This window comes from Leuciscus leuciscus (genome assembly GCF_965113295.1).
Source record: "Leuciscus leuciscus genome assembly, chromosome: 15".
NCBI lineage: Eukaryota > Metazoa > Chordata > Actinopteri > Cypriniformes > Leuciscidae > Leuciscus > Leuciscus leuciscus.
Window position 1 is genome coordinate 32,789,082 of NC_138739.1, and position 12,992 is coordinate 32,802,073.

The window sequence follows — 12,992 nt, forward strand, 5'->3', positions numbered from 1 at the left end:
AATTATGCACTATCGGTTGCAGCCTATATTTGGACATACTTTTTTTGCCGCACTCTGTTTTTCGCCTACTATATAGTAGGGAAGTATGCGATTTTGGATGCAGACATTTTTTTTAACAGTTGCAAACTTAGTTCCACATCAATTCTGGTACACTAGACCATAGATATCATATAATAAAGGCTAAATGCCTTACGGCGGAGTCACTTCCGGCATCACCGGCGTCCATCTTGCCACAGGGAAGCTGTGAATTAAGGTGTGTGATCAGCACGCACACAAATCCTCTTATCTCGCTGAAATCTTGACGGATTTACAAACGGTTTGGTTTCTTACAAACGTTATTAACGCGGCTATAATTCTTTCATATGTAAGTCCATTGTTATAATTATTCATATGTATGCACCGTCATAACTACGAGTCTGACGTTTATAACAAACCAAACCGTTTGAAAATCGGTAGAAAATTTAGCAAGTTATGGTTATTTAAAAGTACATGCACCATGTTACGAGTGAGCGAGCACCCTGTGGTAAGATGGCCGCCGTGTGCGGACGTTGACCTCCATTGGCCAGCAGCGCGCACGAGACATCTAGCCTTTATTATATGATATCTATGCACTAGACAGTATGCGATTTCTGAGGCAGTCATCCATTTAAATGCAAGAGGCATCTTAATGCAACTCTCTCGAACCCCTTGTGTTTTGGAGTTTTGTTACCATGTTTGGTGTGAGCAAATCAATAAACTTAAAAGTTAAAAGTTAAATTCTCAATGTTTGAAAGTTAAAAAAAAGAACCAAACAAACCCTGACACACTTTTCTGTATGGAAGAGTTTATTTTTTGGTAAATGACGACTAATTGTTGACCATAAGAAGACTGATATATGTGTGAATAATTTCAACTTCCGATCTTTTTCAGACCTCACTACCCGAGTCGGAGTCACTGTAATCTGCAACCAGAGACTTTCCAGCACATGAGTCAATGGCGTTGTCCTCCTCTGATGTGGTTCCTTCACGAGTCTCTGTAGTGCAGCTGTGAGTGTTTGTGTTTTTGCTCGCATTCAGATTATTTGTGAGATGAGAAGATGAGTCCCTGGGGTTTATGTCCACAGCTGCTGGGTTAGTGTCAGGAGACGACGAGTTGGAGTTCAGAATGTTAGTGCTTTCGGTCTTGCCATTTTCGGACTTCCTGCGTACCAGGATGTGTGGGCTGGGAATAGTCGAGCTGAGTGCTTTAGCCATGGCTGCTCCTCGACCCTGTTGGCCTAACTTTAGCAAGAGGCTCCCGGCAGCTCCCCCTGCCGCTGAAGACGAGGGACTGAACCAGGAACGAGTCGATATCTGTTTCCTTTTCGACTGCTGACCCTCATCATATGCTGGAAGAGAAAAAGATTGATCTGGATCAATATATGTATAGGTTTATTCATTTTAAGCAATAAAAGATTAACAAAAAGAGTATCAAATAGTCAAATAAATTAAAAGATTAATATATATACAAATAAATCTAATTAAACAGATATAAGAATAAATAAATAAATCGATTTTTGACTTGAAAAGAGAGCAGGTTCACTCACAGTCTGGAATCTGAAGGGTGAGTAGTGAGGCTAGCTTCTTATCTTCTTCTCTCTCTGGTAATAACGGGATGGACAGGCCAGTCCTCATTCGCACTGCATTGTCTTTTTCCACCTCCTCGGCAATCACTTTCTTCTCAGACTGTATTTGCAAACCAGGAATAGGTTAACGTGGCAAATCTTTCATGGCAGATGCATATCTGATGCAGCGGGCAACGTGTAACCCACCCTGAACTTCCTGCGGAGGACGCTGTTCAGCTGAAAATCATCTTTCCAGCTGGACTGGTGATCTTGAAGCTCATTGAGAGACGGGATGGCGGCACGTAGCTTTTCCTTATCCTTTCCTCCGTGATCTAATTTATACATGGCATCTGTCTCCAGCTTCTCTTTCTCACTGTGCTCTATAGGGGAAAACAGCACACTGAGCCTAAATATCTTGATGACTGTCATACAAATAACTGTAATTAATTACTCAAATGCCTTTCAAATATTAAAATATTTGTAATAAATAATATTGAAAATATGGGTGGACTGACAGATAGACAGAAAGACAGACAAATAGATTAACTCATAGACAGAGATGGATGGACAGACAGACAGACAGAACGAGTCCGAAAGATGGATAGATTTACAGACAGACAGATAGATAGATATAGGTAGATAGATAGATAGATAGATAGATAGATAGATAGATAGATAGATAGATAGATAGATAGATAGATAGATAGATAGATAGATAGATAGATAGATAGATAGATCAGAGAGAAAATCTGCATGATACATCAAAGTTAACGAAATATCACAAATGTACATAACGCGATTTGCATATCACAATGGCTTATGATAACTGAATGACTTTAATCCTTCAAAAGATTATGAATGAGTTTTAGGTCGACGCAGACATTAGAGAATAGACTGGACACATGACTGTCACATACGTGTGACATGCTTAATCTTATTAGGAGAAATAAGAGAAGTGGGGCCTATTTACACACACAGAAAGCTGCCTCTCGGAGAGCACGTAATCCGATTTCAGTTCTCTCTTCCGCAGCTAATATGGCCAAATACACCGAAAATAATAGGGGAAAAAATGCACGTCTTGGTGAGTTTTCACATAAACACAGTCAGTTTATCTTAATTGGGGTAAACAGTTGAGAAAAAAATAGATTGTGAAACATGTATGTTGGTTATATCATTTTCAGTTTTTAAATGTTTAAACATAATTACATTTATTTTACACACTTAAAGCATCATCGTCGTGTCGCATTTTGAATATCGCACTATTTAACAAGTTATCGCAAAATATCGCACTTCTATATTTTCCAGCCCTGACAGACAGACAGACAGATAGATAGAGACAGACAGACAGATAGATATATAGACATATAGATAGATAGGATAGAAATAGACAGACATATTTATAGACAGACAGACAGACCGATATAGAGACAGGCAGATATATAGAGACAGACAGATATATAGAGACAGACAGACAGATATATAGAGACAGACAGACAGATATACATATATAGAGAGAGACAGACAGACAGATGTATAGAGAGACAGAAAGATATATAGAGACAGACAGACAGACAGACAGATATATATATAGAGAGAGAGAGAGAGACAGACAGACAGATGTATAGAGAGACAGAAAGATATATAGAGACAGACAGACAGACAGACAGACAGATATATATATAGAGAGAGAGAGAGAGACAGACAGACAGATGTATAGAGAGACAGAAAGATATATAGAGACAGACAGACAGATATATATATATAGAGAGAGAGACAGACAGATATATAGAGAGAGAGACAGACAGACAGATATGTATAGAGAGAGACAGACAGACAGACAGATGTATAGAGAGACAGAAAGACAGATATATATAGAGACGGACAGACAGATATATATATATAAAGAGACAGACAGACAGACAGACAGACAGATAGATATAGAGACAGAGAGACAGACAGACAGACAGACAGACAGATGTATAGAGAGACAGAAAGACAGATATATAGAGACAGACAGACAGACAGATATATAGAGAGAGACAGACAGACAGACAGATATATAGAGAGACAGACAGACAGACAGACAGATGTATAGAGAGACAGATATATAGAGACAGACAGACAGACAGATGTATAGAGAGACAGAAAGACAAATATATAGACAGGCAGACAGACAGATATATAGAGAGAGACAGACAGACAGATGTATAGAGACAGATATATAGAGACAGACAGACAGACAGATGTATAGAGACAGAAAGACAAATATATAGAGACAGACAGACAGATATATAGAGAGAGAGACAGACAGACAGACAGATGTATAGAGAGAGAGACAGACAGACAGACAGATGTATAGAGAGAGAGAGAGACAGACAGACAGACAGACAGACAGATGTATAGAGAGAGAGACAGACAGACAGACAGATGTATAGAGAGAGAGACAGACAGACAGACAGATGTATAGAGAGAGAGAGACAGACAGACAGACAGACAGATATATAGAGAGAGAGACAGACAGACAGACAGACAGATGTATAGAGAGAGAGACAGACAGACAGACAGATGTATAGAGAGAGAGAGAGACAGACAGACAGATGTATAGAGACAGAAAGACAAATATATAGAGACAGACAGACAGATGTATAGAGAGACAGAAAGACAAATATATAGAGACAGACAGATATATAGAGAGAGACAGACAGACAGATATATAGAGACAGACAGACAGACAGACAGATATATATAGAGAGACAGACAGACAGACAGACAGACAGACAGACAGACAGTTTCGCACCAGTAGTGAGTATCTGCTCATTCTCAGCCATGTCCCATCTTTCTTCCTTCCTTTGGGCTCCACTCACAATGACATAATCACAGGTGGCCGGGTCAGTCTGCATCTCTATGTAGTTCACACACAGATGGCACTTCATCTTGAACCTGTGGTACACACAGACCTACAGGTTAACACATGCTGCCTCGTGGCATACGAAACTGAACAGTAAGAGATCAGACGACATATCACCTGTATATCGGAGTTGTGTAGTAATTTCCCACTTTCGACTTCTCTGCATTGTATCGAACCCCTTTAAAGACAAAACGAATTAGACATCCTGTCAGACAAAATATCTATGTTCAGAATGGAATATTGAGTCAAGAAGAAATCCGGGTAATTCATCACACTAGAAATAGAAAATCAAGTTGGAGAGGATTGCATTGTGATAAACTATGTACAATTTACATACTATATACTACAGAAATAGTACGAGTAATACAGCGTCATGCACAACTTCAGAGTCGTACCCATGCCGATATGATTCTTACAGCCATCACACCAAATATTATAAGGCATCTCAAATCTGTAAACACAAAACAGACAATCATCACATGTGAACCAAAAAACAGTGACAGATATTGTTTAATGAAAATGTGTATTACCGGATGATGAGGATGCCCTGAGACAGTTTCCTGGCCCTCTCCCGCAGCGGGTGACTTTTCCTGTAGCCGTTGATGGAGCCATGCTGTTATGAGATACATATGTCAGGAAAATCATTTTTAATCTACAAGCTTTCACACAGTCTTGAAAGACAGAACCCAGAAAATGTGTTGTTCTCACCTTGGCTGGATCGAAATCCGGAGGGTAGTACTTGTTCACTCCTTTACGTTCACCCTAAAACAGAGAACAAGCATTAAAATAATATTTTCTTTTTTTGAACCAGTGTGTTATTGTGTGTTATTGTTAACTAAAACTATTAAAAATGGTTTTCTGAAATAAAATATAAATTAAATGAAAAACTTAGTTAAAAGTTTAAGCTGAAGTGCCAAAATGACAAAAAATAAACCTGAAATTAATATTAATTAAAGCTTATTAATATTTAAAATGAAACTAAAATTAATCAAATAAAAAATTAAATCACATAAAAATGAAAAAAATTTACAAAAATAAACGCAAATTCAAAATATTCATTGATAGTAATATATAAATAATACTTAAAAATATGGTCCATACCATTTTTTCTGGTTTAGATCAGCTCCAGATGATTTTAGTATCAATCAGAATACAACTGCAGAAAAGGACATGGTAGAGAAAAACATTATTATAAATCATAAATATGGTGTTTCAGACTCTTATAAGTTACATCATACATGTATCGCCTTAACGCTGACAAAAATAATACATTGTTTCATTGACATGACGCTGCGCTTAATGTATATCAAAGTACCGTGGTAATACTGTCACTCCAGTACTTTTACAGGACTAATTAAATTGCCAGAGCAAAAATTAGAACGTGTTATAATTAACGTTACAATAAAACGCAAATGAACTGTAGTTGTCAGCTGATACACGATATGTCTTAAAATAACCAAAACCCAGCCGACTAATATCAAACAACAACCACTGCGGAAACTTTATGCTATTTACACTACTAATACACGAAGAAACATATGAACATTATAAATTAGATGAAAATAATATCCTGCGTTAAAGTACTGACCAAACAACCGTCTGCGTAAACAGCGTCTGAGTTTCCTTGTCGTCGTCGCCTCGCGTCACTCTAGAGCTGAGTGTTCCGATAGCGCCACCTGTCGAGCGGAGGACGCGACGCGACGCGTTGGACAGGTAACTCAAAATCTCAAAAAAGTGTATTTAAATTTATAAAATGTAAGGTTATCATATAAATAAAATATACTCGGACAACGGGGAAACCCTCTGAGATGGAAAAATCCGTTGTGATTCAATCGTGAGGCGTTAATAACATCCTGTCGTCTGTTGGCTCAGATTCACTCGGAATAACCATGCCATGTTTGCCAGTTGGGATTTCGCTTCCAGGTGGGCATTTTCCCGCCAGTGAGGGGTAATGGAACATCTCTGGAGTTTATTTTCTGTGCATGTGTAGCCAGATGGTCAGAAAAACTTGGACATGTGAGGGTTTTTCCAATCTTAGGCATGGAAACATACATGAGATGAGACAAATAGGCTAAATACCATTTTGGGGGGAAAAAAATGAAACAAACCCTTTGGAGTTCAATGTGCCCTGCTGGTCCAGTGTGATGGAGGGATGTTGAGAAAGGTGTGAGTGGATGAGAAGTGATGGAGGAGGCAGGAGCTTCTAGTGCGCTGGTCAGATTTACAGCACAAACAGCCCTTGTCTGGCGAGTTTGAGATTCCCCACTAATTCCCACAGAATACTTCCCAATACTGGAACGCTGCTCTTGCATTCCTGGCCGGAGCAGACGAGCCCTATATGGGCCGGCCGGGAGACCCGCCGGAGAAGGAATGCAACACAACTCTAGTATAAGGTCATCCATACCTTAAACACCCCTAGAAATGCCCCTGATCTAACACACGATACACCTGAGCAGCATATAGACACATTTTATTCTGTTTATAGTCATTTAATTTGCGCTCTTGGGAACCAGGTGTTTGCCAACAGGCGCATATGAGAAAAAAAATTCAAGTTGCATTATTCACTCATGCATGAACACAACGATATCATATACAGTAAGCTTCTAAAATTTGTTACAAATCACAGTTTCACTGTAATAACATAAAATGAATTATTATTTAAAAGAATACTTTACAGACCACATTGGATCAAGTAGAGCTATTGTGATTCATTAATATTGTGTTGTTTTGCATCCATCTTCCCTAAGAATGATCTTATCAGAAAACAAAAGTATGAGGAATGCTGAGAGACTATGTACTTTTTTAAGACTAAATCCACGAGTGCATGCATAGGTGAGCTCTTGTGATTTGTATTAGACAGACAAAGCTCTTTTCCGTGGGTCCACACCTCCCTTCCATGTCACTGTGTGTTTTACAGTGTGTGAGTGAGACTGTTTTTCCCTCTGTGACTTTGATATGAGATTCCTGCCTGACTCAGACTGCCTCGGATTCCTGAGAGGGTCTTTCAGGACATGCCAGAAGGGTTGCCGTATCCCCGACTGTACTTCCGTTAATAGGGTACGCTTTGGTGCGACCTATTTAATAGTTTGATCAACTATTATCTTATAGTCTCAGCCTCAGATGTCACACTCATGGACTGTTGGCTGGCACACAAGGCACACAAAATCCTCTGATTGGTTGAATTCAACAGAATTTACGGGAGACGTGTGTGTCGTGTTCTTTAACGGTCCACCGAGAAACAAAGCCGCTGTGATGCCAAACCCCCTTATGGAAGAAGAAAGTCATCGTGTTTACAACTGTGACAATGAGCGCTTATCTGGATCAACTAAACAATGGATTTTAACAAGTAGTGAAGTTCGCAGCATAGACTCTTTAAAAGAAGTCCAAAAGCTTCACTTGAGGCACTTATAGTGAACGACTGGCTTCACACCGGTCTGTTGTTGGAACATTAAATTCACATTTTCATGCCCCTAATCATGACGCTGATCAAACTTCTGCCATCAGTCTGAAGGTCTGGCTACGCAAGACTAATTATCTTACAGAAATTAGCATCGAAAGTAGCTACTTAGTGTGAAAATTGGCTACTTTTAAACACATCAAATGTCTGCACACATTTTCCGAGGTGGCGATTTCATATGAATTTATATGATGTGATTTGGACGGAAACCTAAAAAAAAAACGTAAGCATGAAGGTCCACCCCGAAACCTAACCATCAGTGGTGCGTAAGCAAATTGTATATTGAATACATGCAAATGAGACTGAATGAATTCATACGAATAAGCCACAAATGTAAAACACTTGGCTGTCCAACAACTAAAATATGTCATAATTTTGATGTAATCTGTTAAATTATACCACCTCGAGCGTCCCTAATAATTCAGCGGCCCGTCGTCAATTATTACTTGCTTATACTGAAAGCATAACATTTATCCTTTGCCTTTTGTATTCCATCCTGTAACTGCATGATTTCCCCTAAATCGCCAAAAACAAAACAATCCATAAAATTGTGACATCTAAGCATTGAAATCAATTAGACTCTAAAGCAGGATAAGAAAAATCCAATCCAAATTTGATAGAAAATGTAGTGTTAACTGCATTCAAGTTCAGCCCTGTTTCCTAGTTATTGTTAAAAAAAAATAAAATCGAATTCTTTCCTTAATTTATAGGACATGTAAATTGATCATAACTACAAAAGAACATTAAGTTGCAAACTAGCTATAGCCCCTACTGAGTGACAACGTAATTTAGGCTAAATTTGCAACCCTGTTACCCATTCTGGCATGTACTGTATGTATATGGTGTAGTTTTATTTATTTTTTTTAATACTTTTTTTTATGTTTATTTATCATGTGCATGATAGAAAATAAATAAAAAGTCCTCTTGGTGAAAAAAGTGTTTGGATAACAGGGTTGGAAAAAAATGCAAAACCAATATATATTGAATAGAAACCTGCTCATTTCATATTCTGACCATATTTTTGAAAAGGAAAAAAATATCTAATGTTTTTCAGGCTCAGTTTTGTAGTGTAAAGTGCCATGCATATCCTCCTTACTTTCACTTCTTCATCATCTTCTTTTTTTCAGCTTTATTCAAGGATGGAATCATACATATCTCTGGGAGGACAAACAGGAGTTAGGAAAGGATAATAAACCGAAGCAAAAAGGAATATATCATACTTTTGTTGTTTTGGCGAGACAAATAGCTAATATATTCCAAATCCATTCCCTCTTACGGATCTAATTCACTCTTTCTCCTTTGCGTGTCTGGGGACACAGCAGACCTGAACGCTGCGTGTTCACTCTGGTCTGGATGAAGATGTCCAGTTTTAACAGGTTTAACAGTTTGTAAGGAGGTTTGAGCCAACAGCGTGGCAGCAGCACCAGTGGAAACTGATCTCACTGTAATCTTCGTCATGATGGATGGGTTAAAAAGAGTTCTAAATAAAAACAGACTATCTGAGAAGAGATTTCTGTGGAAGTCTCCCTGTAAAGCAGATTGTTATATGGTCCTGTGTCAGATTTAAACTGCCCGACGATTGGCTGAAATCCTTTTCCATTGATCTCATTTTAATATTGATGGATGTCTGACTGGAAAACATTCCAAACTGCACACAATCCAAACTCTTAGGTATTTTTCTTAAATATAACTGCACTCAGTAAGTATTGGCATTATCCTCAGACTAAAATTCAATTTATTTAAAGGATTTAGCTACATTTTATAAAACCACCATAGATATATATTTGCATTAAATTGTATCTGCAAAGCATGGCTTTCTGATAAAGCTTGGTTATTTTTTTCTGTTTATACCCATGAACTTTAAAGTTTAGGTAACATCCTCAGCATTAGCAGTTTAAGCACTGGAGAGCCACATGGAATACAACATACCGTAATTACAATAAGGTTAGAAAATATTCGAAAAGTGGAGTTTTGTTTAAAAACATTCAAATAAAGAGACTTAAAGTAACTTCAACCCTACATCTTAGCTCCTTTTATTACAAATATTCTGTCGAAATTACTACATCTTTGCACAGGACAGTAACATAATTATAATAAGGAAAGAAAATATATGAATTGTGGAATTAAGTTTGAAAACAGTCAACCCTGTTGCCTGTTACAATCATAACATTTTATTACAATAGTTCTGTCAAAATTACATAATCTTTTCAGGAAGTTCACTGCCAAAGTCACGAAAATGTCTCCTGTTTTTAATAGGGCACAATCTTAGAATGTCAACCCTGTTACCATGCATGATTTTAAACAGTAAATTATTGCTAAAAATGAGATATTTGTATAATTCCAGCATTAAATTCTCTTTTTAACAAGATCCCTTGAGTATCATAATGGTGAGCACAATTTAGCAAGGAATGTTAAATCAAACTGTAAAACTGTCAACCCCATTACCATTATAACTCCCTTTTATTACAATAATTCTGTCAAAATTACATCTGCCTTTCAGAAAATGAACTCTTCAAAGGCATAAATAAATATCTCCTGTTTTGTTAATAGAGGATGACGCTTAGAATATCAACCCTGTTACAATCATTTTAAATAGTAAATGATTACTAAAAATGTTATTTCAGATTTCTATTTATCAGTATTAAAATCTCTTTCTGACAAAGAGCCCTGTAGTATCGTCATGGTGAGGTGAGCAAATCTTACTGAACTGTAAAACTATCAACCCTGTTATCTTTTTAAAGTGCTATATTAATTTATCCTTAGATTCCATAATGGAATGTATCAACACTGAAAGATGTTCTTTGTCTGGTAGAAGATTTAACAGAAAATGTGTTTTTATAGCTAAAGGTTAAGGTTGTCGGTTTAAGATCCACTTGCATACAGTGGCCCAAAAAAAGTATGTGGATGCTTGAAACACACTTAAAAATGTGTCTGAAATGTATAAATTAATGTATTTAAAAGATTTTTAGAATCTACAAAAAATGTCTCTGAATAGTGATGTTAGATCTGAGAAAAGCTCAAGCATAATTTGTTTGCAAATGCAGCTTGGTTTGAAATTTCGTTACCTAATGCAATTAAGTGTGACTTAAGCGTCCAAATATATTATGGTGCCGCTTTACTCATATAACACAAGACGGCTAAGATATCACTGCAAGTCATGCGCATTCACTTCTCCAGCACTGCAGGACTTCATGCCTTCATAGTTAAATAAGGAATGTAGATAGCGAGAGAAAAAAATCATATTTTAATAAAATCCCCAAATTTATGTATCTGAAGACAGCCATTATTCTTGGAATTTCCATTCAAATAACTTCTGTCATCTATTTAGTTTTTTTTTTTTTAATTATGGGCCTTTCTTCCATCCTTCATGCAGTTAACCCTTTATTTTCCTTGTTCATCATATTGTATCAAATGTGTGTAAAAAAAAACCCTATTCCATGTGTTTCATCGGCTCAACCTCCATGATGACTACGCTAGTCAGACGTCCAACAGCTTTAAACAATTTACCCCAATTTTCCATACTCTCAGCCGCTCAGACTTAAAGAAATACCAGTGGCTTTCCAAACATTACATCTAGTTGCCTCTAATCATAGCCACGAGTCCAGGTGAGAGAGTGAAGGGTTATTCCGCCTCCCTCCCCTCCAGGCCGCACCCCATCATCCCCTCCGCCCCGCTTAGATGCCTATAAAAGAGACGGTGACTCTGGCGCATCTCAGCATCACCTGCGCTCTCATCCTGAAGAAGGAAAACCAGGCGAATAGACAAGAAGAACGATGCGTTCACTACTGAAGATCACCATTCTGCTGTTTTGCGTTCAAGCGGGAGAAGGACACTGGCTTAGAACGCTACTGGGTAAGCCTGGAGGTCATGACTTTTGAGGAGAGGGCAACTCAATTTCTGTAGATTTATTATAGGCTCACAATTGCCGTTCCAAACCTCACTGTAAAAAAATGTGGCTGCGATTAGTTATAACAACTTAAAATTTGCTGAGATAACTTAAATATCCAACTTAACTAAAGTTAACTAAACTTAATATTTTAAGTCAAGCATGAACACATACTTTTTAAAGTTGAAACAATGTTGGATTTTAAGTTGTGATAAATAATCGTAGCAATTTTTGTGGAACACATAGAAGTTATTTCGAAAAAGATTTATTTATTTTTGTCCATACAGTGGAAGTCAATGGGTTCCAATACTATTGTTTGGACCCCATTGACTTTTAATGCATGGACAAAAAGGCATTTTCACCGAATCAAGCATTTTTCCTGAATAGAGATATACTGCTACTTTTCTAAGTTCTGGCAACCACGAGTATTTATGTTTCGCACTTTCTTTTTCAGACACGGACCTCCATGACGAAGAGAGAAGAGGAGGTGATGGTGATGAAAAGGAGGGTTCGGGGAGGGCGATTCGGTCGCCCCGCAGCGCTGAGTCCCCGTGTGCTCTGCACTCCATCCTGCTGCAGGTGCGGGACCTCGGGCTGGGATACGACTCGGATGAGACGGTGCTGTTTAAATACTGCAGCGGGACCTGCCCTCGCCTCGCCTCCAACCACGACCTCACGCTCACCAACCTCCTGCAGAGCGGCACCCTTCAATACACCGGCCACTGGCACCATCAGCCCTGCTGTCGCCCCACACACCACGAGGACATAGCCTTCCTCGACAACCTCCATCGCTGGCACAAAGTGGAGAAACTCTCCGCCGCTGCATGTGTGTGTATGGGGTAGAGACAGCCCAAATCTGGCCACTGTCTGCTTATCCTATAGGTTTTGAGACTGTACGAATAGTGCCTTGAATTTAAATAAAAGGCTGTTTAAGGTACTTTATTCAGGAAGAAATAATATGTATGTACTGAAATGTATTAAGTTGTATATGTTGCTTTCTCTGATGACATGGCTTATTCGGCTATAATTGCGTCTAAAAGTTTAGTTTTGGTTAATGGCAACACAATACTGTGTTTGAGTGGCCAATTCTGAGTCAAGACTGATTCCATCCGAACCAAAAATGTAAGATATTTATGTGCTTATAAATTATTTATTTATT

General features: G+C 38.1%; 1 protein-coding gene across 1 annotated transcript; it reads right to left on the bottom strand.

The window, feature by feature from the left end:
* Positions 1-803: 803 nt before the first annotated feature.
* On the bottom strand, positions 804-6,133 carry yju2b (YJU2 splicing factor homolog B). Its single transcript, XM_082137636.1, has 10 exons — positions 6,079-6,133; positions 5,592-5,646; positions 5,199-5,252; positions 5,021-5,103; positions 4,886-4,941; positions 4,608-4,668; positions 4,380-4,522; positions 1,790-1,962; positions 1,565-1,703; positions 804-1,366 (listed from the first exon to the last, which is right to left on the bottom strand). The coding sequence occupies exons 2-10, from the start codon at positions 5,592-5,594 to the stop codon at positions 906-908; spliced, it is 1,173 nt and encodes a 390-aa protein (XP_081993762.1). The 5' UTR covers positions 5,595-5,646; positions 6,079-6,133; the 3' UTR covers positions 804-905.
* Between the last annotated feature and the right edge of the window lie 6,859 nt (positions 6,134-12,992).

Excerpts from the sequence above, each read along its gene's own strand:
- yju2b (XM_082137636.1), bottom strand. Across the intron at positions 4,523-4,607 it reads TACACAACTCCGATATACAG|GTTCAAGATGAAGTGCCATC; the intron begins GTGATATGTCGT and ends TGTGTACCACAG. Across the intron at positions 1,367-1,564 it reads CACCCTTCAGATTCCAGACT|CATATGATGAGGGTCAGCAG; the intron begins GTGAGTGAACCT and ends TTTCTCTTCCAG.